The sequence below is a fragment of the Coregonus lavaretus genome, assembly GCF_964263955.1.
Source record: "Coregonus lavaretus genome assembly, chromosome: 14".
In the NCBI taxonomy this organism is placed as follows: domain Eukaryota; kingdom Metazoa; phylum Chordata; class Actinopteri; order Salmoniformes; family Salmonidae; genus Coregonus; species Coregonus lavaretus.
The window spans coordinates 7,431,764-7,457,770 of NC_140001.1; the positions used below are offsets into that span (position 1 = coordinate 7,431,764).

The 26,007-nt window shown below is 44.8% G+C and overlaps 1 protein-coding gene across 1 annotated transcript in view; it reads right to left on the minus strand.

Moving 5' to 3' along the window:
* LOC311141343 (glutamate receptor ionotropic, delta-2) overlaps positions 1 to 26,007 on the minus strand; it is a gene marked incomplete at both ends in the record, with an annotated part of 590,499 nt that overhangs the window by 45,749 nt on the left and 518,743 nt on the right. Inside the window, one exon of the mRNA XM_084176639.1 lies at positions 1,135 to 1,301. Within this exon, the coding sequence (XP_084032765.1) occupies positions 1,135 to 1,301 (167 nt within the window). The remainder of the gene's footprint in view (positions 1 to 1,134; positions 1,302 to 26,007) is intronic.

The following is a 26,007-nucleotide window of genomic DNA, read 5'->3' on the forward strand; positions in this document are numbered from 1 at the left end:
ATTTGATTAACCAATGTCAAGTCCTAGGTGATGGAGATCAGATCCACCCCCTTCCCCTGAAACATACACACTCTGGTCCCCCGTTGTAACCATTTTCCCAAACATCTCTGTGCAGTCAGACCTTTTTGTGCCACCTGGGCCACACTAATATGCCCCTTCTCTGATTGTTCGAGTGTGACCCCCTCCCCATGGGTTACTGCAGCCAGTGTTGTCAGCACTGCCACAACCTGGGTGTGGGTACCCCACCGGAATCCCCACCGGCTAGGTACAAGGTCGTCTAGGAAGAGTCTGGGTGGCTCTAAACTTCTTCCATTTAAGAATGATGGAGGCCACTGTGTTCTTGGGGACCTTCAATGCTGCAGAAATGTTTTGGTACCCTTCCCCAGATCTGTGCCTCGACACAATCCTGTCTCAGAGTTCTACGGACAATTCCTTCGACCTCATGGCTTGGTTTTTGGTCTGACATGCACTGTCAACTGTGGCACGTTATATAGACAGGTGTGTGCCTTTCCAAATCATGTCCAATGAATTTAATTTACCACAGGTGGACGCCAATCAAGTTGTAGAAACATCTCAAGGATGATCAATGGAAACAGGATGTACCTGAGCTCAATTTCGAGTCTCACAGCAAAGGGTCTGAATACTTATGTAAATAACTTATTTCTAAAAGCCTGTTTTCGCTTTGTAATTATGGGGTATTTCGTGGAGATTGAGGAGGATATTGTAAAAAAAAATACATTTTCGAATAAGGCTGTAACGTAAACAAAATGTGGAAAAAGTAAAGGGGACTGAATACTTTCTGAATGCACTGTATGTATTTATGCATGTATGCACATTGTATTGCATGCTGCTTGACTATTATTACTTGTTATAAACATGTATGAGCTCTAATAATGCTTAATACCAGGGGCGTAACTTTCACTTTCATTTTTGTCCTCCACAGTTTTATCATTTGAATGTGATACAAAAGCCGGCAACAGTGTGCTCTAGGACCATGCGGACGCCTCCGAGCGGTCGGGAAGGCTGTTTGGAGTGTGTTTCCGTCTAGATAAAAATAAATAAAGATAAAATAATAATAATTACGTCCTCCCCCGACTTCTAAAACCAAAGTTGAACACCTGCATAATACTGTACCTCTGGGAGAAGATGTCCCTGTATGGACTGCCGTGCTGCATGGCGAAGCCGTAGCCCCGATCTGGTGCGTTGCTCCCCACAGTGTAGAACGAGCAGTCCTCATCGTTGATGGCCGTATACTCCAGCACCGCCGCATCCCACACAAAGGCAAAACGCCCGTACTTCACCTGAGAGAAAAGTAGAAACACAGACATAGAATTACTGAGCGTATTCATGAGGGTCAAATTGCTATGTTCTGATGGGCTACGCCCTTTCTTGTAATTATATTTCTATGGGTAGAAACAGATGTAGAAACACAAAACTATATGTTGACACTTGGGTAGAGAGATGGTAACATGATTGAACATGAACATTGACCGTGACTAACTGTGGAGTAGGGTGAAGTGTTGCCCCTAGACGCTGATCTGGGGTCAGTTTAGCATTTTCCACAGTTTTCTTGTTTTAATTGTACATGGTCCCTGACAAATTAATAGATTAAAATCTAAAAGAAGACATACGCTACCAGTCAAAAGTTTGGACACACCTACTCATTCCAGGGTTTTTCTTAATTTTTACTATTTTTTACATTGTAGAATAATAGTGATGACATCAAAACTATGAAATAACACATACGGAATCATGTAGTAACCAAAAAAGTGTTAAACAAATCAACATATATTTTATATTTGAGATTCTTCAAAAATCGCCACCCTTTGCCTTGATGACAGCTTTGCACACTCTTGGCATTCTCTCGACCAGCTTCACCTGGAATGCTTTTCCAACAGTTTTGAAGGAGTTCCCACACACGCTGAGCACTTGTTGGCTGCTTTTCCTTCACTCTGCCGTCCGACACATCCCAAACCATCTCAATAGGGTTGAGGTCTACTTTGGACCATGGTCCATTGGGACAGAACAACACAGAACTGTATTTGGACTCTGACGTCTCATTAACTGTTATGGTACTTGATTAGATTTCCAGGCACCTCACACCAGTGTGTGTCTGGGCGGGGTTCAACGTGATTGCCCATGTCTGAATATGAAACACTCTTATTTGGTGATTTGGCTCAAACAGTAGACCCTGAGATGAGGAAATCAGACAGCTACACTATGGGTTCGTCCCAAATGGTACCCTATACCTTTGATAGGGCACTACTTTTGCGTGCACTATATAGGAAATAGGGGGCCATTTGCAGTATCTTCCTTCTCCTGGAATTCCCTTATATCACAGGGTCTTACAGATTTGCTTCCAGGAAAATGATTTTGGGTCAATCAATTCTACTGGCATGGAAGTTAGGATGACATCTGACCATAAGTGGTTGTTGAGGTTACTAGTCAATCATAGCCAGCAAGGAGTTTTGTGGGCTCAGAATGCACATTTTGGATTTATGTACTCAACAAAATTCTACAGAAACGCAATGGCACAATATCTTCCTGCATGTACTGAAGTTTCCCTCGTGGAAAAATTAATCAATTATATGATTATTATTATTATATTATTATCTTTTGTATTCTATTCTATTTTATGGTTGCAGATGTGAGATACTGAGATTCATCTCCTTGTTCAAATATGCTTTTATAACAGTTTTTTCCCCCTTCAAATTTATTTTATCTCCTCCCTGTCGCTTGTGCCCTCGTTCCTGAACACTTGATGAGGGTTTCTTTGTTTTTGAGAAAAGGCTATTATAATGGAATACACTGTTGATTATGATATTATCTACAATAACCCAAAACGAATGTAACACTAATGATTTAATAATGGGTGATCTAAACAGGAAGGTTTTGCCAAGAATGGGGCGGAAGCCTTTTGAACATTTACATTGTCTAATTTCCTCCACAATTGTGAAAATGTCCTTGAAAGTGTCTAGTGAATGTTGATCTACTTCATCACATGACATCATTAAAAAAGTAACAAAGCGAACGCTAAACATTTCCTTTTATAACCAACATTCTTATCCCTTATAATGTCAAACATCCATTGCGCAAGTGCAGGGAAGACATTTCGAGATTCCTATCGATTACCAATCGATTTCAGAGGAGAGCACGGAAGAGTTAAAAACAAGCAGGTACCACAAAGTCCTCGCCTCAACGATGTGATTCCAAGAAAAACAACTATAAATAGACTAGTAGAAACATAGAGAAAAAAAAGAGAGAGGGAACAGGAGGAGAGGAAGGGTAGAAGTCAGGTAGTGGTTGAGTGGTGGCGCATGATGAGAGGAGAAGCAGTGAGCCACGTCTCTCCGTATGGAGCGAGTGCTGCCTGCCTGGAGCCATGGCAATCAGAAGGGCCCTGATCATTATTAAAAGTCATTGTCGTCAAACACCGGGCGCCCGGTGAATCCTAATCACATCATTGTTTTTTCCCGGAAATATGACTGCACAACTCACTAGATCCATAATCGTGAAATAAAAGTCATTCATCCGCTCCCCTGGGGTACGCTGGGGTAGCCTAATGTTGTTTACGTTTACATTTGTTGTTTGTTTTTGCATCCTCATTTAAAGGCAGGTGACGTCCTCGAAGCCGAGTTGTAATTACCGCGGCGTGAGCATACTTTAATGATTAATTTACACAAATGCCCTTCCTTTCGCAACTTGAAACACATGATACTGTAGCCTACACCGATGACAGGGTTTACATTGTGGACAGAATACATAGGGAAAAAGTAAATTACATTAAAGGTACAACAAACCAAATCAATCTCAAGTTTGGGCTTAATAAATACTGTAAATCAATATCAACTCCAACACACTAGCAATTTAATTAGCAAATCGCCGAACTACCCCTTTCGGGCACATGCCTTAGATCACTAACTGGTTGTGATTACTGTACCATAAATTATTTCAAGCGCTAACGCTTTAGAGGATTTAGAGCTTCACACTCAGCTTAAATGAGGAGATCCTTTTTTAATAATAAAATGTTTACATTTTGGTCATTTATAAGAACTCCCATGGTGCCGACTATCAGACAGAAGACTTGAGAGAACAGGCCGGAGCTATAGAATGTCCGAAATGCCATAGGGCTCAGGTCAAAAGTAGTGCACTATATAGGGAATTGGGTGCTATTTCTGACTCAGACTTCTTTGTGGCTTGTTCAGCTCATGTTCTCTAGCAGACTTCAAAAGACTGAAGCACTGAAGGGCATGTTTTACACACTTCATCTTGCCTCACGATTAAAGTCCTCACACATACCTAAAGTGGTATTTTCTCCCAATCAGTTTAAGTTCATTTGAAGGGGCTCATATTTAGGGTTTTAACTCTCTAACACAGCGCTTGGGCTTTGCTCTTAATCTCTGGGCTATCTCAAATGATTCTGTGGCAGCACACACAACTGCTAGAGAGTCACAAAGTGAGGAACTCACAGCGACTGCATGCGTCGAGTATTCAAACAAGTATGATGACGTTATGCACAAAACTGTCATAGGCGTGTGTAAACGAGAGGGTTTCAGAGGTTAACAGAATCAAGGAATGATGAAACTGTGGCAGATTTAAGGGATTAAGGTTAGAGTTAGCGTTAAGGTTAGGGGCGTGTTTACACAATGTGGGTGCAAAGCAACTGCTTTTTCTACAGTTGCGATTTCAGATGTCGTCTCAGGTCAGTGCCTGGCTGGGCTGGGTCAGTGGAAGGTCAGGCTACCTGAGACAGACCAGGCCCGTATCCACAAAGCGTCTCAGAGTAGAAAATTGGTGGTAGAGTGGCTTGCGAAAGTATTCACCCCCCCTTGGCATTTTTCCTATTTTGTTACCTTACAACCTGGAATTAAAATTGATTTTTGGGGGGTTTGTATCCTTTGATTTACACAACATGCCTACCACTTTGAAGATGCAAAATATGTTTTTATTGTGAAACAAACAAGAAATAAGACTAAAAAACAGAAAACTTGAGCGTGCAGAACTATTCACCCCCCCAAAGTCAATACTTTGTAGAGCCACCTTTTGCAGCAATTACAGCTGCAAGTCTCTCTGGGTATGTCTCTATAAGCTTGGCACATCTAGCCACTGGGATTTTTGCCCATTCTTCAAGGCAGAACTGCTCCAGCTCCTTCAAGTTGGATGGGTTCCGCTGGTGTACAGCAATCTTTAAGTCATACCACAGATTCTCAATTGGATTGAGGTCTGGGCTTTGATTAGGCCATTCCAAGACATTTAAATGTTTCCCTTAAACCACTCAAGTGTTGCTTTAGCAGTATGCTTAGGGTCATTGTCCTGCTGGAAGGTGAACCTCCATATGTTTGGGGCGTGGTCCCATGGTGTTTATACTTGTGTACTATTGTTTGTACAGATGAACGTGGTACCTTCAGGCGTTTGGAAATTGCTCCCAAGGATGAACCAGACTTGTGGAGGTCTACAATTTTTTTTCTGATGTCTTGGCTGATTTCTTTTGATTTTCCCATGTCAAGCAAAGAGGCACTGAGTTTGAAGGTAGGCCTTGAAATACATCCACAGGTACACCTCCAATTGACTCAAATGATGTCAATTAGCCTATCAGAATCTTCTAAAGCCATGACATCATTTTCTGGAATTTTCCAAGCTGTTTAAAGGCACAGTCAACTTAGTCTATGTGAACTTCTGACCCACTGGAATTGTGATACAGTGAATTATAAGTGAAATAATCTGTCTGTAAACAATTGTTGGAAAAATTACTTGTGTCATGCACAAAGTAGATGTCCTAACCGACTGTCACGATCGTCGATGAGAGAGGACCAAGGCGCAGCGTTACGAGCGAACATATTTATTATTTAAACGTACACACGAACAAAACAACGAAACCGTGACGTCTATGGTACAACATGAAACCACACGAACAAAATCCCACAAACACAAGGTGAACACAGACAGTTTAAATATGGCTCCCAATCAGAGATAACGAGCCGACAGCTGACACTCGTTACCTCCGATTGGGAGTCATAGACCAAATAAGGGAAACACAAAACCAATGACAACCCAACCAAAACAAAACACAACCAAAACGAACACACCCTGGCTCAACATACAAAGTCCCGGAGCCAGAGCGTGACAGTACCCCCCCCTAAAGGCGCGGACTGCGACCGCGCCTCAAAACCCCAAATAGGGGAGGGCTGGGTGGGTGTTGCTCCTCGGAGGAACTCCGGCTCCGGGCTTGACCACCACCCTACTTCAATCCCCGCATAACGGCCCCGATCCGATCTGACCCAGCTGGCTGGATCAGGACTGACGACGCGCACCCCTGGCTTAGCGCGTGAGGCAGGAACGGACCGGACCTGGCTGACGATACGCACCCTAGGCTTGGTGCGTGGAGCCGGAACGGACCTCACCAGGCTGACGACTCGCATCCCTGGCTTGGTGCGAGTAGCAGGAATGGGCTGGACCGGGCTGACGACTCGCACCCTTGGCTTGGTGCGAGTAGCAGGAACGGGCTGAACCAGGCTGACGACTCGCACCCTTGGCTTGGTGCGAGTAGCAGGAACGGGCTGAACCAGGCTGACGACTCGCACCCTTGGCTTGGTGCGAGTAGCAGGAACGGGTTGAACAAGCCTGGCGACTCGCACCCCTGGTTTGGTGCGAGTGGCAGGAACAGGCCGAGCTGGGCTGGCGACGCACCCCGTAGGCTTTGTGCGTGGAGCAGGAACAGGCCGAGCTGGGCTGGCGACGCACACCGTAGGCTTTGTGCGTGGAGCAGGAACAGGACGAGCTGGGCTGGCGACGCACCCCGTAGGCTTTGTGCGTGGAGCAGGAACAGGCCGAGCTGGGCTGGCGATGCGCACCACAGACTCGGTGCGGAGCGCAGGAACAGGCCGGGCTGGGCTGACGACGCGCACCACTGACTTGGTGGGAATGGCAGGAACAGGCCGGGCTGGGCTGACGACGCGCACCACTGACTTGGTGGGAATGGCAGGAACAGGCCGGACCGTACTGGGGACACACACCACTGGCCCCACGCAGGGATCAGGAACGGGCCGGACCGGACTGGTAACACACCCCAGTACCTCTCGCCGTGCCTCCACACTTTCCCTCTCCTCTGTGCCCAGTGGCCCCCTTAACCTGGCGGCCTTCTCTGCCAACGCCTTGCATCGCTCTAACCCGTACACCTGCTGGCCCGACGTCGTGAGCCCCCCCCTAAAAATTTCCTGGGGTTCTCTCCTCCCTCTTGCCAGACTCGCAATCATCTCCTCCCACGTCCATCCTCTCTCCTCGTCCCGCTGCTTGATCCAGTCGAGGTTTCCACGGAGATCTGCCAGCGATGGCTCCTGAACACGCTGCTTGGTCTGGTTATGGTGGGATTTTCTGTCACGATCGTCGATGAGAGAGGACCAAGGCGCAGCGTTACGAGCGAACATATTTATTATTTAAACGTACACACGAACAAAACAACGAAACCGTGACGTCTATGGTACAACATGAAACCACACGAACAAAATCCCACAAACACAAGGTGAACACAGACAGTTTAAATATGGCTCCCAATCAGAGATAACGAGCCGACAGCTGACACTCGTTACCTCCGATTGGGAGTCATAGACCAAATAAGGGAAACACAAAACCAATGACAACCCAACCAAAACAAAACACAACCAAAACGAACACACCCTGGCTCAACATACAAAGTCCCGGAGCCAGAGCGTGACACCGACTTGTCAAAACTATAGTTTGTTAACAAGAAATTTGTGGAGTGGTTGAAAAATGAGTTTTAATGACTCCAACCTAAGTGTATATAAACTTCCGACTTCAACTGTACATGCAACAGTATCTCTTGCGCTTTTGACAATGATTTCACAAGGCCTATTTCACATGATATGCCTAAATACTTATAACCACTAGGCTAATAAATAAACATGTTTTTATTTTGATTGTTTAATTACCTACATCATGTTAGTTCAAGTTATCCATTTGGAATATCACGTTGGTAAAAAATATGTCTAAATTGTGTATCCTTAAAAGTTGGCCAACTGAAGGCATCTAGGACTTATGTTAACTTTAATTGTGTTAGATGAAAATCATAGACCTTTCATACGTTGTATGCAACATTTTGGCAAGTGACTTGATGCCTACTGTGCCAAAGCGATTTAGGGTTGTTAAACGGGAGTGACGAGTGTGTTGAAATAATGGTAATTAATGTCAAAATTCCGCTTTTAACAATCATCAGAATTGGTTAAAAAAAATGTCATGCGCATGCCAACATGCAGTATTAGGCAATGATTAAGAGTAGGCTAATTTATTGTGTCATGTGAAAATTATATCAAATTGCCACATTTGATGTACAGTCACATTCACTGAGGTTGTCTGAAGCATGCTATAGAGTTCACAGTCTGATCATGACTCATCAGGATTTACAACAATGTCAATGTCATCACTATCATTCCTTTGCGGTACCTCAAACTGTCCTGATTACCAGCTGAGATACACTTTTATGAGTTGATTTTACTCCTGGCTCAGAGTTTGTCTGGGCAGTGTCTCAACATCATCCTAAATCCTACTCTGAACTGGGAGTTTTTTGTTGTTGTCCTAAAACAGGTTTTAACATGATTCCTAAGACCTTTTTTAGATGCTTTATGGATACCGTCCCAGGTCAGGCTACCTGAGGAAGACCAGGTCAGTCACAGACCAAGGCTACCTGAGACAGACCAATGTCACCTGAGACAGACCAAGGTCACCTGAGAGATCAAGGCTACCTGAGACAGACCAAGGCTCCCTGAGACAGACCAAGGCTCCCTGAGACAGACCAAGGCTCCCTGAGACAGACCAAGGTCACCTGAGACAGACCAAGGCTACCTGAGACAGACCAAGGCTACCTGAGACAGACCAAGGCTACCTGAGGAAGACCAAGGTTTTGTCATGCAGTCTAACCTTTTAGACCACAGCTTGCTTCTCTCTCCTATTCAGAGAGCCAACAATACCTTTCTCTCTCTCTCTCTCTCTCTCTCTCTCTCTCTCTCTCTCTCTCTCTCTCTCTCTCTCTCTCTCTCTCTCTCTCTCTCTCTCTCTCTCTCTCTCTCTCTCTCTCTCTCTCTCTCTCTCTCTCTCTCTCTCTCTCTCTCTCTCTCTCTCTCTCTCCTCTCTCTCTCTCTCTCTCTCTCTCTCTCAAATTATTACAGAAAAAGGGCTGACGCTCAAGCTATCTTAGATTACTGGGATCCATGACTGACGGAGCATCCCCCTGCACTGCCACCACCCTCTCCGTGATAGTTAGGTCTCCCAGAGGACACGTGGATACACAGGGGATGGCTAGGGAGCCACGGAGAGCAGAGAGGAGAGGAGAGAGAGAGGAGAGAAAGAGGAAAGGATAGAGAGAGGAGAGAGAGAGAGAGAGAGAGAGAGAGAGAGAGAGAGAGAGAGAGAGAGAGAGAGAGAGAGAGAGAGAGAGAGAGAGAGAGAGAGAGAGAGAGAGAGAGAGAGAGAGAGAGAAAAAGATGAAAAGGAATGTGTGAAAGTTCCTGTGTCAGTGTGATACACCATCAATTAACATCACTCCTCCCTCTGCTCTTCAGCCTCCTCTTATTCACTCTCTCTCCCTCCCTCTCTCTATCCCTCTCTCCCTCCCTCTCTTCCTCCCTCTCTCTCCCTCCCTCCCTCCCTCCCTCCCGGCTGGCTCAACCCTCTGTTTGTACTGACGGAGCTTCCTCTCTAAAAACTCACAACTGTCCCTCGCCGCCTTCCAGCTCCCTCTCAAGGCTCTCTCTGCATCTGTTCAGATGCCTCACGCTCCCCCTCTCTCTCTCCCTCTCGCTCTCTCTCCATCCATGCAATTGTTTGTTTTCAAGGAATCAGGAAGCATTTTGTGGTAAAACCACAGTGAGTTTTTACTCGGATCATTCTGCACTATGGTTGGTCTTTGGGCTCAGTGGAGATAGTACTTTCCAACAGCACCTCACTCACAGTGGTGGGCACCCTTTGGCACACAGGTGGCATTCCCACCCGCTGCATGTGCACTCGACAGTGACAGCGGCGACAGACCGATGCCGTGTGTGACAACTTCTTCTCCGCCGTTTGTTTTCCACCTTAAAGCTAGAATCTGCAGTTGCTACATCAATTTTTTTTATAAATTAATGATACCCATTGATTTTTGAAGAATATTACTTATGCCTCATGAGCTTAGTTAAACTGTCGTACAGTACCTAATCAGAACCCAAACTTGTTTTACTCCAATGTTTGTAAACAACGTAAACACTGTATAGCTTCAAAACTATACTTATTATATCATGGATGGTCAGTCCTTGCATCCATAGTTCTGTCTATGAATTTGAAATTGGTTACATTTCTCCAGGCCCATCCCTCAGCTTTACCAAAACAGAGGTAGGGTAACTGCTTTGTTATTGTTTCAAATAAGGATTGTAGCTTTAATTAGCCTTGAGCTGTCATTACTTATTTTTGTTTCGTCAGGACAAATAAAAAGCAATTCATAGTCTATCACCAACCATATGCAAATATGTGAAGCAATTTCCAAAGACGGAGATCTGATAACAGAACCCAGAATAATTAGAAACAGATGTTGGAGAAACAGTCCAGGACAGCTCACTGGGCTAGAACTAAAATGCCTTCGCTAATAGGATCTGGCATAAAATTATATATATATATATTCTTTCTCCATAAAAATAGAAAATGTATTCTCCATAATGAAATCCTGCTCAGTTGTTTCAACAGTATGTACTACTGTCTTTTGAAATATGCAGTTACAATGGATGGGTTCAGCTGAAATACCCAGCAGACGACCATCTACAGTATGGTTCATGTTGGGGAGAGATTCAGATGAAATACCCAGCAGACTACCATCTACAGTATGATGCATGTTGGGGAGAGATTCAGAAGAAATACCCAGCAGACGACCATCTACAGTATGGTACAGTAAAAAAAAATGATTTGTTGCGTACACATATTTTGCAGATGTTATCGCAGGTGCAGTGAAATGCTTATGTTCCTAGCTCCAAAAGTACAGTAATAATACCTAAAACAATAGTAGACACATAATCCAAAAAGGAAAAAGAAAGAAATTAAGAATATCAGTACGAGCAATGTCCACAATTTAAATACAGTGTATATATGTATATAATGGTGTGTATAGACAGTGGGGACTGTACGAATAGACAAAGGTGTACAGCAGCAGTTACAGTTGAAGTCGGAAGTTTACATACACCTTAGCCAAATACATTTAAACTCAGTTTTTCAAAATTCCTAACGTTTAATCAGAGTAGAAATTCCCTGTCTTAGGTCAGTTAGTATCACCACTTTATTTTAAGAATGTGAAATGTCCGAATAATAGTCGAGAGAATGATTGATTTCAGCTTTTATTTCTTTCATCACATTCCCAGTGGGTCAGAAGTTTACATACACTCAATTAGCATTTGGTAGCATTGCCTTTAAATTGTTTAACTTGGGTCAAACGTTTCGGGTAGCCTTCCACAAGCTTCCCACAATAAGTTGGGTGAATTTTGGCCCATTCCTCCTGACAGAGCTGGTGTAACTGAGTCAGGTTTGTAGGCCTCCTTGCTCGCACACGCTTTTTCAGTTCTGCCCACACATTTTCTATAGGATTGATGTCAGGGCTTTGTGATGGCCACTCCAATACCTTGACTTTGTTGTCCTTAAGCCATTTTGCCACAACTTTGGAAGTATGCTTGGGGTCATTGTCCATTTGGAAGACCCATGTGCGACCAAGCTTTAACTTCCTGACTGATGTCTTGAGATGTTGCTTCAATTTAAAAAATTCATATTTACGTCATTTAGCAGACGCTCTTATCCAGAGCGACTTACAAATTGGTGCATTCACCTTATAGCCAGTGGGATAACCACTTTACAAGATGTTTTTTTTTTTTTTCTTTGGGGTGGGGTAAGGGGGGGTAGAAGGATTACTTTATCCTATCCCAGGTATTCCTTAAAGAGGTGGGGTTTCAAGTGTCTCCGGAAGGTGGTGAGTGACTCTGCTGTCCTGGTGTCGTGAGGGAGCTTGTTCCACCATTGGGGTGCCAGAGCAGCGAACAGTTTTGACTGGGCTGAGCGGGATCTGTGCTTCCGCAGAAGTAGGGGGGCCAGCAGGCCAGAGGTAGATGAATGCAATGCCCTCATTTGGGTGTAGGGACTGATCAGAGCCTGAAGGTATGGAGGTGCCGTTCCCCTCACAGCTCCGTAGGCAAGCACCATGGTCTTGTAGCAGATGCAAGCTTCAACTGGAAGCCAGTGGAGTGTGCGGAGGAGCGGGGTGACTTGAGAGAACTTGGGAAGGTTGAACACCAAACGGGCTGCGGCATTCTGGATGAGTTGTAGGGGTTTAATGGCACAGGCAGGGAGCCCAGCCAACAGCGAGTTGCAGTAATCCAGACGGGAGATGACAAGTGCCTGGATTAGGACCTGTGCCGCTTCCTGTGTAAGGCAGGGTCGTACTCTCCGAATGTTGTAGAGCATGAACCTACAGGATCGGGTCACCGCCTTGATGATAGAGGAGAACGACAGGGTGTTGTCCAGGGTCACGCCAAGGCTCTTCGCACTCTGGGAGGAGGACACAACGGAGTTGTCAACCGTGATGGCGAGATCATGGAACGGGCAGTCCTTCCCCGGGAGGAAGAGCAGCTTCTTCTTGCCGAGGTTCAGCTTGAGGGGGTGATCCGTCATCCACACTGATATGTCTGCCAGACATGCAGAGATGCGATTCGCCACCTGGTTATCAGAAGGGGGAAAGGAGAAGATTAGTTGTGTGTCGTCTGCGTAGCAATGATAGGAGAGGCCATGTGAGGATATGACAGAGCCAAGTGACTTGGTGTATAGCAAGAATAGGAGAGGGCCTAGAACTGAGCCCTGGGGGACACCAGTGGTGAGAGCACGTGGTGCGGAGACAGATTCTCGCCACGCCACTTGGTAGGAGCGACCGGTCAGGTAGGACGCAATCCAAGAGTGAGCCGAGATGCCCAACTCGGAGAGGGTGGAGAGGAGGATCTGAAGGTTCACAGTATCAAAGGCAGCAGACAGGTCTAGAAGGACAAGAGCAGAGGAGAGAGAGTTAGCTTTAGCAGTGCGGAGAGCCTCCGTGACACAGAGAAGAGCAGTCTCAGTTGAATGACCAGTCTTGAAACCTGACTGGTTTGGATCAAGAAGGTCATTCTGAGAGAGATAGCAAGAGAGTTGGCTAAAGACGGCACGCTCAAGAGTTTTGGAGAGAAAAGAAAGAAGGGATACTGGTCTGTAGTTGTTGACATCGGAGGGATCGAGTGTTGGTTTTTTGAGAAGGGGTGCAACTCTCGCTCTCTTGAAGACGGAAGGGACATAGCCAGCGGTCAAGGATGAGTTGATGAGCGAGGTGAGATAAGGGAGAAGGTCACCAGAGATGGTCTGGAGAAGAGAGGAGGGGATAGGGTCAAGCGGGCAGGTTGTTGGGCGGCCGGCCGTCACAAGTCGCAAGATTTCATCTGGAGAGAGAGGGGAGAAAGAAGTCAAAGCATAGGGTAGGGCAGTGTGAGCAGGACCAGCAGTGTCATTTGACTTAACAAACGAGGATCGGATGTCGTCAACCTTCTTTTCAAAATGGTTGACGAAGTCATCCACAGAGAGGGAGGAGGGGGGGAGGGGGAGGAGGATTCAGCAGGGAGGAGAAGGTGGCAAAGAGCTTCCTAGGGTTAGAGGCAGATGCTTGGAATTTAGAGTGTATATCCACATAATTTTCCTTCCTCATGATGCCATCTATTTTGTGAAGTGCACCAGTCCCTCCTGCAGCAAAGCACCCCCACAGCATGACGCTGCCACCCCCGTGCTTCATGGTTGGGATGGTGTTCTTCGGCTTGCAAGCAACCCCCTTTTTCCTCCAAACATAACGATGGTCATTATGGCCAAACAGTTTTATTTTTGTTTCATCAGACCAGAGGACATTTCTCCAAAAAGTACGATCTTTGTCCCCATATGCAGTTGCAAACCATAGTCTGGCTTTTGTATGGCGGTTTTGGAGCAGTGGCTTCTTCCTTGCTGAGCGGCCTTTCAGGTCATGTCGATATAGAACTCGTTTTCACTGTGGATATAGATACTTTTGTACCTGTTTCCTCCAGCATCTTCACAAGGTCCTTTGCTGTTGTTCTGGGATTGATTTGCACTTTTCGCACCAAAGTACGTTAATCTCTAGGAGACAGAACGCGTCTCCTTCATGAGCGGTATGACGGCTGCATGGTCCCATGATGTTTATACTTGCGTACTATTGTTTGTACAGATGAACGTGGTAACTTCAGGTGTTTGGAAATTGCTCCCAAGGATGAACCAGACTTGTGGAGGTCTACAATTGAGGTCTTGGCTGATTTCTTTTGATTTTCCCATGATGTCAAGCAAAGAGGCACTGAGTTTGAAGGTAGGCCTTGAAATACATCCACAGGTACACCTCCAATTGACTCAAATGATGTCAATTAGCTTCTAAAGCCATGACATCATTTTCTGGAATTTTCCAAGCTGTTTAAAGGCACAGTTAACTTAGTGTATGTAAACTTCTGACCCACTGGAATTGTGATACAGTGAATTATAAGTGAAATAATCTGTCTGTAAACAATTGTTGGAAAAAGTACTTGTGTCATGCACAAAGTAGATGGCCTAACCGACTTGCCAAAATGATAGTTTGTTAACAAGAAATGTGTGGAGTGGTTGAAAAACAAGTTTTAATGACTCCAACCTAAGTGTATGTAAACTTCCGACTTCAACTGTATATAGGATGAGCCATGACTAGAATACAGTATATACATATGAAGTGGGTAAAACAGTATGTAAACATTATTCAAGTGACCAGTGTTCAATGACTCTATGTACATAGGGCAGCAGTCTCTAAGGTACCGGGTGGTAGCCGGCTAGTAACAGTGACTAAGGTTCAAGGCAGGGTACTGGGTGGAGGCCGGCTAGTGGTGAATGTTTAACAGTCTGATGGCCTGGAGATATACATTTTTTTCAGTCTCTCTGTCCCAGCTTTGATGCACCTGTACTGTCTCCTCCTTATTGATGGTAGCGGGGTGAACAGGCCATGGCTCGGGTGGCTGAGGTCCTTGATGATCTTCTTGGCCTTCCTGTGACACCGGTGATGTAGATGTCCTGGAGGGCAGGCAGTGTGCCCCCGGTGATGCGTTGGGCTGACCGCACCACCCTCTGGAGAGCCCTGTAGTTGCGGACAGTGCAGTTGCCATACCAGGCGGTGATACAGCCCGACAGGATGTCTCAATGGTGCATCTGTAACGGTTTGTGAGGGCCTTATGTATGGTTCATGTTGGGGAGAGTGGAGTAAACACAATTATGGATTGGTGAACATGCCTTTTTGCGCTCCCTTGCAAAGTAATTTAACAGAACGAGCCTGGCCCAGGCATGAACCTCACAAGGCTAATGTAACATGGCAGCATAAGCCACCCACCTCCTTTTGGCAGGGTTGCCACCCTTGCATTTCAGAGTGAAACACTTTTGTCAGGGGAAAATATTGCTTTACATTTGAATTCAGCAGACTTAACAATTTATTCGAGTAGGTTGGACACTTCTGCGGTGGTTGGACCGGCGGCCATCTTTGTGGTAGTAATTAGAAGTAAACATTTCAATTACATTTACATTTCAATGGTGTACCAGCTAAATTGCAGTGGTCTAAAGGGATTGAAATGAAACTCACCCTGTATTAAAGAGCATGTTGTGTCTCAACCAATGGCGGGCACAACACACAAATCTTAGATGATGTAATGTAGGGTCTAAGCTACGGCATATGCGAAAATGAAAATCAGAGTTTATGCCTTTTTAGATAATTTACGTTACGGTGAATAAAAATGTCATAAGTTTGGACACACCTACTCATTCAAGGGCTTTTCTTTAGTTTTACTATTTTCTACATTGTAGAATAATAGTGAAGAAATCAAAACTATGAAATAACACATATGGAATCATGTAGTAACCAAAAAAGTGTTAAACAAATCAAAATATATTTTATATCTTAGATTCTTCAAAGCAGCCACCCTTTGCCTTGATGACAGCTAGGCACACTTTTGGCATTCTCTCAACCAGCTTCATGAGGAATGCTTTTCCAACAGTCTTGAAGGAGTTCCCACATATGCTGAGCACTTGTTGGCTGCTTTTCCTTCACTCTGCGGTCCAACTCATCCCAAACCATCTCAATTGGGTTGAGGTCGGGTGATTGTTGAGGCCAGGTCATCTGATGCAGCATTCCATCACTCTCCTTCTTGGAATCATGTAGTAACCGAATAAGTGTTAAACAAATCAAAATATATTTAATATTTCAGATTCTTCAAAGTAGTCACCCTTTGCCTTGATGACAGCTTTGCAGACTCTTGGCATTCTCTCAACCAGCTTCATGAGGTAGTCACCTGGAATGCATTTAAATTAACAGGTGTGCCTTGTTTAAAGTTAATTTGTAGAATTTATTTCCTTCTTAATGCGTTCGAGCCAATCAATTGTGTTGTGACAAGGTAGGGGTGGTATACAGAAGATATCCCTATTTGGTAAAAGACTAAGTCCATATTATGGCAAAAACAGCTCAATAAGCAAAGAGAAACGACATTTTCCATGAATAATACATAATGTTACAATTTCAATTCAATATGTTTAATGCAAGCCTGAATCACTTCATTGAATATATCTATTGTTCCCTGGACGACAGATAGATGGCAGTATAGCGCAGCTGTTGAACAGAAAGGCCAAAATAGAACGTTTTGCGAAATAGAACGCAATTGCTCAGCTACAGCGACCGACACATATCAGTTTGCTACTAGCTAATTATGCAGTCGGGTCGACATGGATCGATTTATTGTAAAAAAGAAACGTAAATCTATTGACGATGAAAATGAGGGGGAAGTGCTGGAGAACAACGTGACAGCTATGAACGAACAACCACCGGAGAACCAGGAAAATCAGGAAGATAGCGGCTGGGAAATGCAGATAGCTAACATAGCTAACGTGGCTCAGGTGGCTAAGAGAAGGATACGGAAGATTCAAGAAGAACACAGAAAGTTCCAAGAGAAATGGACAGGCAAGTATTTTTTTGTACTGCATGATGGGACTAGCTCACTTTGTCTTATTTGCCAGAAGGCAGTCAATTATTTAAAAAGTGTAAATTTAGAGCGACATTTCCAGTCACAACATGCCCACTTTGACAAAACATATCCGCCACAAAGCAACCTCAGAAATGACAAAATAGCACAATTCAAAGGACAGCTTAAAGGACAACAACAAATGATGGACAGATCAGCACGTTGCAGAGAAAACGACAGAGGCAACATATGAGATTGCTTAGATACTCGTGAGAAATAGTCTCCTGAGTGGCGCAGTGGTCTAAGGCACTGCATCGCAGTGCTAGCTGTGCCACTAGAGATCCTGGTTTGTATCCAGCCTCTGTCGTAGCCGGCTGCGTCCGGGAGACCCATGGGGCGGTGCACAATTGGCCCAGCGTCGTCCAAGGTAGGGGAGGGAATGGCCGGCAGGGATGTAGCTCAGTTGGTAGAGCATGGCGTTTGCAACGCCAGGGTTGTGGGTTTGATTCCCACGGGGGGCCAGTATTAAGAAATAATGTATGCACTCACTAACTGTAAGTCGTTTTGGATAAGAGTGTCTGCTAAATGACTAAAATGTAAACAAGAAGGCCTTCACAAATGCGGAGATTGTCAAATAATGTTTTTTGGCCTCCGACGAAATATTGTATGCTGATTTCACAAACAAGGAAGCTATTTTCAAGCAAATTAAGGGACTGCAACTCTCAGACTCGAGGACATCGGTAAGCAACTGATTAATGACATATCCGTGGCGCCGTGTTTTAGTATTGCGATTGACGAAAGCACTGATATAAGTGACATTGCCCAATTATGTGTTTGGGTCAAAACGAGTCGTTCAGAGAGGAGCTTTTATGTTTACTGCCCCTTCAGGAACAAACATGAGGAGAGGAAATTCTGAAAGCCCTTGATACATTTTTTGCTGATAATAATATTGACAGGTCAAATCTGGCATCTACAGTGGCTTGCGAAAGTATTCACCCCCCTTGGCATTTTTCCTATTTTGTTGCCTTACAACCTGGAATTAAAATCGATTTTTGGAGGGTTGTATCATTTCATTTACACAACATGCCTACCACTTTGAAGATGCAAAATATTTTTTCTTGTGAAACAAACAAGAAATAAGACAAAAAAATTGAAAACTTGAGCGTGCAAAACTATTCATCCCCCCAAAGTCAATACTTTGTAAAACCACCTTTTGCAGCAATTACAGCTGCAAGTCTCTTGGGGTATGTCTCTATATGCTTGGCACATCTAGCCACTGGGATTTTTGCCCATTCTTCAAGGCAAAACTGCTCCAGCTCCTTCAAGTTGGATTGGTTCCGCTGGTGTACAGCAACCTTTAAGTCATACCACAGATTCTCAATTGGATTGAGGTCTGGGCTTTGACTAGGCCATTCCAAGACATTTAAATGTTTCCCCTTAAACCACTCGAGTGTTGCTTTAGCAGTATGCTTAGGGTCATTGTCCTGCTGGAAGGTGAACCTCCGTGCCAGTCTCAAATCTCTGGAAGACTGAAACAGGTTTCCCTCAATCATTTCCCTGTATTTAGCGCCATCCATCATTCCTTCAATTCTGTCCAGTTTCCCAGTCCCTGCTGATGAAAAACATCCCCACAGCATGATGCTGCCACCACCATGCTTCACTGTCGGGATGGTGTTCTCGGCGTGATGAGAGGTGTTGGTTTTTGCGCCAGACATAGCGTTTTCCTTGATGGCCAAAAAGCTCATAGTACCTTCTTCCATATGTTTGGGGAGTATCCCACATTTCTTTTGGCGAACACCAAATGTGTTTGCTTATTTTTTTCTTTAAGCAATGGCTTTTTTTCTGGCCACTCTTCCGTAAAGCCCAGCTCTGTGGAGTGTACGGCTTAAAGTGGTCCTATGGACAGATACTCCAATCTCCGCTGTGGAGCTTTGCAGGTCCTTCAGGGTTATCTTTGGTCTCTTTGTTGCCTCTCTGATTAATGCCCTCCTTGCCTGGTCCGTGAGTTTTGGTGGGCGGCCCTCTCTTGGCAGGTTTGTTGTGGTGACATATTCTTTCCAATTTTTAATAATGGATTTAATGGTGCTCTGTGGGATGTTCAAAGTTTCTGATATTTTTTCATAACCCAACCCTGATCTGTACTTCTCCACAACTTTGTCCCTGACCTGTTTGGAGAGCTCCTTGGTCTTCATGGTGCCGCTTGCTTGGTGGTGCCCCTTGCTTAGTGGTGTTGCAGACTCTGGGGCCTTTCAGAACAGGTGTATATATACTGAGATCATGTGACAGATCATGTGACACTTAGATTGCACACAGGTGGACTTTATTTAACTAATTATGTGACTTCTGAAGGTAATTGGTTGCACCAGATCTTATTTAGGGGCTTCATAGCAAAGGGATGAATGAGGTGAGATGGCTGTCTCGTGGCAGAGTTTAGAAAGCTTTCTCTCCTTCCTCAAATCCGTGAATTTGTTGCAAGCAAGAGGAGAGAGGAGCCAGAGCTGGATGATGCACAGTGGATATTAAAGCTGGCTATTTTAACTGACATCCCCTGCCACCTGAACACGGTGAATCTCCAGCTCCAACGGAAAGCTAAAACTCCGGGCAAAATTCAGCGTGTGGTCATAGCATTTCAAAATAAAATCACCACACTGTTCATACCTGACAGACAGTTTGTTAATTTCCCAAAACTCAGAGCAGTCACCACATCCAACCCAGACATACTGCAACATTTTAGCTATGATGCATTTGTGCGTGTGTTGGAAGAGTTGAAGTTGGAGTTTGAGTCAAGATTCAAGGATATCATCGAGTACAAGGAGTTTTTCAACTTCATTGAGAACCCCTTTCATGTGCCAGTGTCATCTCTGACCCCAGTCATCACAGCCCTCTGTCCTGACCGTGCTGCAACAGAGAGTGAGATAGTGGAGCTGGTGCCAGTGTCATCTCTGACCCCAGTCATCACAGCCCTCTGTCCTGACCGTGCTGGAACAGAGAGTGAGATAGTGGAGCTGGTGCCAGTATCATCTCTGACCCCAGTCATCACAGCCCTCTGTCCTGACCGTGCTGGAATGGAGAGTGAGATAGCGGAGCTGGTGCCAGTATCATCTCTGACCCCAGTCATCACAGCCCTCTGTCCTGACCGTGCTGGAACAGAGAGTGAGATAGTGGAGCTGGTGCCAGTGTCATCTCTGACCCCAGTCATCACAGCCCTCTATCCTGACCGTGCTGGAACAGAGAGTGAGATAGCGGAGCTGGTGCCAGTGTCATCTCTGACCCCAGTCATCACAGCCCTCTGTCCTGACCGTGCTGGAACAGAGAGTGAGATAGCGGAGCTGCAGGCAAATGACACATTGCAAGGTGAACTAAGATCAGGTGTTACCCATTTCTGGAGCCTTGTGTCAGACACAGAGTATCCACTTCTGAAGCAGTGTGTGCAAAAGGTGCCATTTTTTGTCAGCACTTATTCATGTGAAGCAACATTTTCAACAATGAACATTGTGAAACAAAAACAGAGAAACAGACTGACCAGTGCACACCTGGATTGTCTCAGAAGGATAGCAACAACAGACTATACATTTAGAATGAATTCAGTCAAGGAGCAGAAGGGACATTTTCGCTCATCCAACTACTGAGGTAACCCTTAATATGGGTCTTATTCATGTAGCCTATTTGATGTGTGTATGTATATATTTGTGATGTGCTTTACATCAAATCAATTGCATGTGCTCTATTAATCTGAATTTGTTCTCATAAGTCGGTTGAATGGTCCAGAAGTCTGTTGAATGGGCCAGAAGTTGGTTGAATGGGCCAGAAGTCTGTTGAATGGGCCATATGTCTGTTGAATGGGCCAGAAGTCTGTTGAATGGGCCATAAGTTTGTTGAATGGTCCAGAAGTCGTTTGATTGGGCCAGAAGTCGGTTGAATAGTCCAGATGTCTGTTGAATGGGCCAGAAGTCTGTTGAATGGGCCAGAAGACTGTTGAATGGGCCATAAGTCTGTTGAATGGGCCAGAAGTCTGTTGAATGGGCCATAAATCTGATGAATGGGCCAGAAGTCGGTTGAATGGGCCAGAAGTTGGTTGAATGTGCCAGAAGTCTGTTGAATGGGCCAGAATTATGTTGAATTGGCCAGAAGTCTGTTGAATGGCCAATAAGTCTGTTGAATGGGCCAGAAGTCGGTTGAATAGTCCAGAAGTCTGTTGAATGGGCCAGAAGTCAGTTGAATGGGCCAGAAGTCGGTTGAATGGTCCAGAAGTCTGTTGAATGGGCCAGAAGTCTGTTGAATGGGCCATACATCTGATGAATGGGCCAGAAGTCGGTTGAATGGGCCAGAAGTTGGTTGAATGTGCCAGAAGTCTGTTGAATGGGCCAGAATTATGTTGAATTGGCCAGAAGTCTGTTGAATGGCCAATAAGTCTGTTGAAAGGGCCAGAAGTCGGTTGAATAGTCCAGAAGTCTGTTGAATGGGCCAGAAGTCAGTTGAATGGGCCAGAAGTCGGTTGAATGGTCCAGAAGTCTGTTGAATGGGCCAGAAGTCTGTTGAATGGGCCATAAATCTGATGAATGGGCCAGAAGTCGGTTGAATGGGCCAGAAGTTGGTTGAATGTGCCAGAAGTCTGTTGAATGGGCCAGAATTATGTTGAATTGGCCAGAAGTCTGTTGAATGGCCAATAAGTCTGTTGAATGGGCCAGAAGTCGGTTGAATAGTCCAGAAGTCTGTTGAATGGGACAGAAGTCTGTTGAATGGGCCAGAAGACTGTTGAATGGGCCATAAGTCTGTTGAATGGGCCATAAGTCTGTTGAATGGGCCAGAAGTCGTTTGAATGGGCCATAAGTCGGTTGAATGGTCCAGAAGTCTGTTGAATGGGCCAGAAGTTGGTTGAATGGGCCAGAAGTCTGTTGAATGGGCCATATGTCTGTTGAATGGGACAGAAGTCTGTTGAATGGGCCATACGTTTGTTGAATGGGCCATAAGTCGGTTGAATGGTCCAGAAGTCTGTTGAATGGGCCAGAAGTTGGTTGAATGGGCCATAAATCTGATGAATGGGCCAGAAGTCGGTTGAATGGGCCAGAAGTTGGTTGAATGTGCCAGAAGTCTGTTGAATGGGCCAGAAGTCGGTTGAATGGTCCAGAAGTCTGTTGAATGGGCCAGAAGTCTGTTGAATGGGCCATAAATCTGATGAATGGGCCAGAAGTCGGTTGAATGGGCCAGAAGTTGGTTGAATGTGCCAGAAGTCTGTTGAATGGGCCAGAATTATGTTGAATTGGCCAGAAGTCTGTTGAATGGCCAATAAGTCTGTTGAATGGGCCAGAAGTCGGTTGAATAGTCCAGAAGTCTGTTGAATGGGCCATATGTCTGTTGAATGGGCCAGAAGTCGGTTGAATGGTCCAGAAGTCTGTTGAATGGGCCAGAAGTCTGTTGAATGGGCCATAAATCTGATGAATGGGCCAGAAGTCGGTTGAATGGGCCAGAAGTTGGTTGAATGTGCCAGAAGTCTGTTGAATGGGCCAGAATTATGTTGAATTGGCCAGAAGTCTGTTGAATGGCCAATAAGTCTGTTGAATGGGCCAGAAGTCGGTTGAATAGTCCAGAAGTCTGTTGAATGGGCCAGAAGTCAGTTGAATGGTCCAGAAGTCTGTTGAATGGGCCAGAAGTCTGTTGAATGGGCCAGAATTATGTTGAATGGGCCATAAGTCTGTTGAATGGGCCATAAGCATCCCGTATTATCCCTCTCTGCCTCCTTTCCTCTCTCCCCGGTATCACTCTGTCATGTCTGAGACTGTCCTTAGGGCTCCCTCACTCAAAAAGAATGACAGTAGCAGTCAGACCCTCTCACACAGACGGAAACTTTGTCAAAACAGCCAGTCGACATGCAGCGAGTGAGGTACTTCGCAAGACACTGTAGCTTCAGTCACAGCTCCAGTGGGGCCAAATATCGACATTAACATGCCTGTCTCAACTATGAAGTGATCCCAATCACAGTAGAGGTGCGTGAGTAAATTCACTGAGGAAGCCAAGCCAGAAGAAAATCCATACTTCAACCTATGTGTTGCGATAATTGCGTTGTTTGCACTATAAGCTGTTAGTTCATATACCTTTACACCGTGATATACAGTGCCTTGCAAAAGTATTCATGCCCCTTGGCGTTTTTCCTATTTTGTTGCATTACAACATGTAATTTAAATGGATTTTTATTTGGATTTCATGTAGTGGACATACACAAATTAGTCCAAATTGGTGAAGTGAAATTTAAAAAATAAAGGAAAAGTGGTGAGTGCATATGTATTCATCCCCTTTGCTATGAAGCCCCTAAATAAGATCTGGTACAACCAATTACCTTCAGAAGTCACATAATTAGTTAAATAAAGTCCACCTGTGTGTAATCTAAGTGTCACATGATCTGTCACATGATCTCAGTATATATACACCTGTTCTGAAAGGCCCCAGATTCTGCAACACCACTAAGCAAGGGGCACCAAGTTGTGGAGAAGTACAGATCAGGGTTGGGTTATAAAAAAATATCCGAAACTTGAACATCCCACGAAGCACCATTAAATCTATTATTTAATAATCAAAATAATATGGCACCACAACAAACCTACCAAGAGAGGGCCGCCCATCAAAACTCACGGACCAGGCAAGGAGGGCATTCATCAGAGAGTCAACAAAGAGACCAAAGATAACCCTGAAGGAGCTGCAAAGCTCCACAGCAGAGATTGGAGTATCTTTCCATAGGACCACTTTAAGCCGTACACTCCACAGAGCTGGGCTTTACGGAAGAGTGGCCAGAAAAAAGCCATTGTTTAAAGAAAAAAATAAGCAAACACGTTTGGTGTTCGCCAAAAGGCATGTGGAAGACTCTCCCCAAACATATGGAAAAAGGTACTCTGGTCAGATGAGACTAAAATTGAGCTTTTTGGCCATCAAGGAAAATGCTATGTCTGGTGCAAACCCAACACCTCTCATCACGCCGAGAACACCATCCCGACAGTGAAGCATGGTGGTGGCAGCATCATGCTGTGGGGATGTTTTTCATCGGCAGGGACTGGGAAACTGGTCAGAATTGAAGGAATGATGGATGGCGCTAAATAAAGGGAAATTATTGAGGGAAACCTGTTTCAGTCTTCCAGAGATTTGAGACTGGGACGGAGGTTCACCTTCCAGCCGGACAATGACCCAAAGCTAATTTAGGAAAGGGCCAATTTTAGCTAGCTAGCCACCGGAGGACAACAACACAACAAGATGCAACAATTCAAGTTGTTTCTGTCAATGACGTTTGGCTCTCGATGTGATGTGATTGGAGAGAAGCCAAATCCAAACTGGCTTTCCTTCAACCTTTTTTTTTGGTGCGTCAGGACAGGTGAGCGCACTCTGTTTAACTCAACGCTGATTGGCTATTATTTTATACTTTTTTATCAAGGAAGGCCAAATGCTCGCTGGCTTCCCTTGCATTCAATGCTACGGGCAGCAACAATGTCATACTCTTTTTGACCAGACAGCATCAGATATAAGGGCTACACATACAGAGACAGAGGGGCGCTGTTTCGCTTGCTCTGATGCTTTTTCTTATGAAACACAGATAAGATACGAAAGATACATTTTTTTTTTTTTTTTTTTTTTTATTGTTAAATGTTTTTGGGAAGCCTGGTTTCCCTTGGCATCATGAATGCCCTATCTCCATCCTCTCACCCCCCTGCAGACCTCACCAATACAGCTCACCACGGCTGAGTCATTACCTTTTTAAATAGGCTTACACCAGTGGATCCTGCAGACCCCCACCCCACTTGTCATTTGCAATTATAGTAGGGCTCTTGGTACTGTAGGGCTGTTCTCTCTGTTTTCAGCACAGGTATCTTGAGGACAAACATGCTTAATGATGGATGATTGAGACGCTCTACAGTGGACATATGGGCAGAGGTACTTTGGACACAGCAGCCCGAGGTGCTCTCTCTCTCTCTCTCGTTCTCTCTCTCTCTCTCTCTCTCTCTCTGTATTATCTGGTGTGGTGACAGGTTTTGCCTGCTGCACAGGTGTGACTTCCTTTCCTGACAGGAGGGGTCATGACCCTGACAACATGGGCAGGATGTGACAATAGCAGGTGAATCTCAAGGAGAATCTCCGGTCCTCAGCCTCCTGTTCTGTATTCATTACGCCAATTCTGTTGCAAAACGTTTTGTCTTTTGCAAAAGAAATTGCAACAGAAACCGTTTACTCCAAAAGCTATTTAGTTCCGTTTTGTTCTTAAAAGGAAGTTGTGGTTCAGTCGTGTCTCTCTTCAAAAAACATAAGCGGCTGGAAGAAGTTGGAAGGAACACAACTGAGAACACTCCACTTTAGAGCATGGAAGAATAGATCATTTACAGATGTGCAGCTTGTGACAAACACTATTCAGATTGGAATGGCAACGCGTGAAAACCATACAATTAAAATTAACTACAACTTCCGTTTAAGAACCCAACAGCTTTTACATCACGTTGAAGAGAGTTTGTAGTAAACGGTTTCTGTTGCGAAACGTTTTGCAACAGAATCTATGTAATGAATACACCCCTGCTCTAGCCTCTGTCTGTGATCTAATCTGTCTTAAGGCTAGACTGTGGCTGAGAGAATGGAAGAGCAGAGCATTGGGCTGGCTCTGTTCCTGGTTATGCAAACTTGTAGTGTATTTGAGTTTTAAAGAGGCTTCAAAGTTTGTAATTTCCACTTTGAAATGTCAGACTTGATTTGCCCTAACAAAAAATGTATCAACCCCTCAAAAATGTCCATTAATTATAATCCACATAATAATTTACATTTCCCGTTGCTGCTGGATTATTTTCCTGCTGTAGCAAACTGGCTCAAATTAAGATCCTACATCTGTATTGTTGTCTCCTTTGTCTAAAAGTCCATTAGGCCCTGGCCTGGCACCATATTGTCTCAGGTAGACAGAGATAAAGACGTGTGGAGGGTGTGAGAGCAA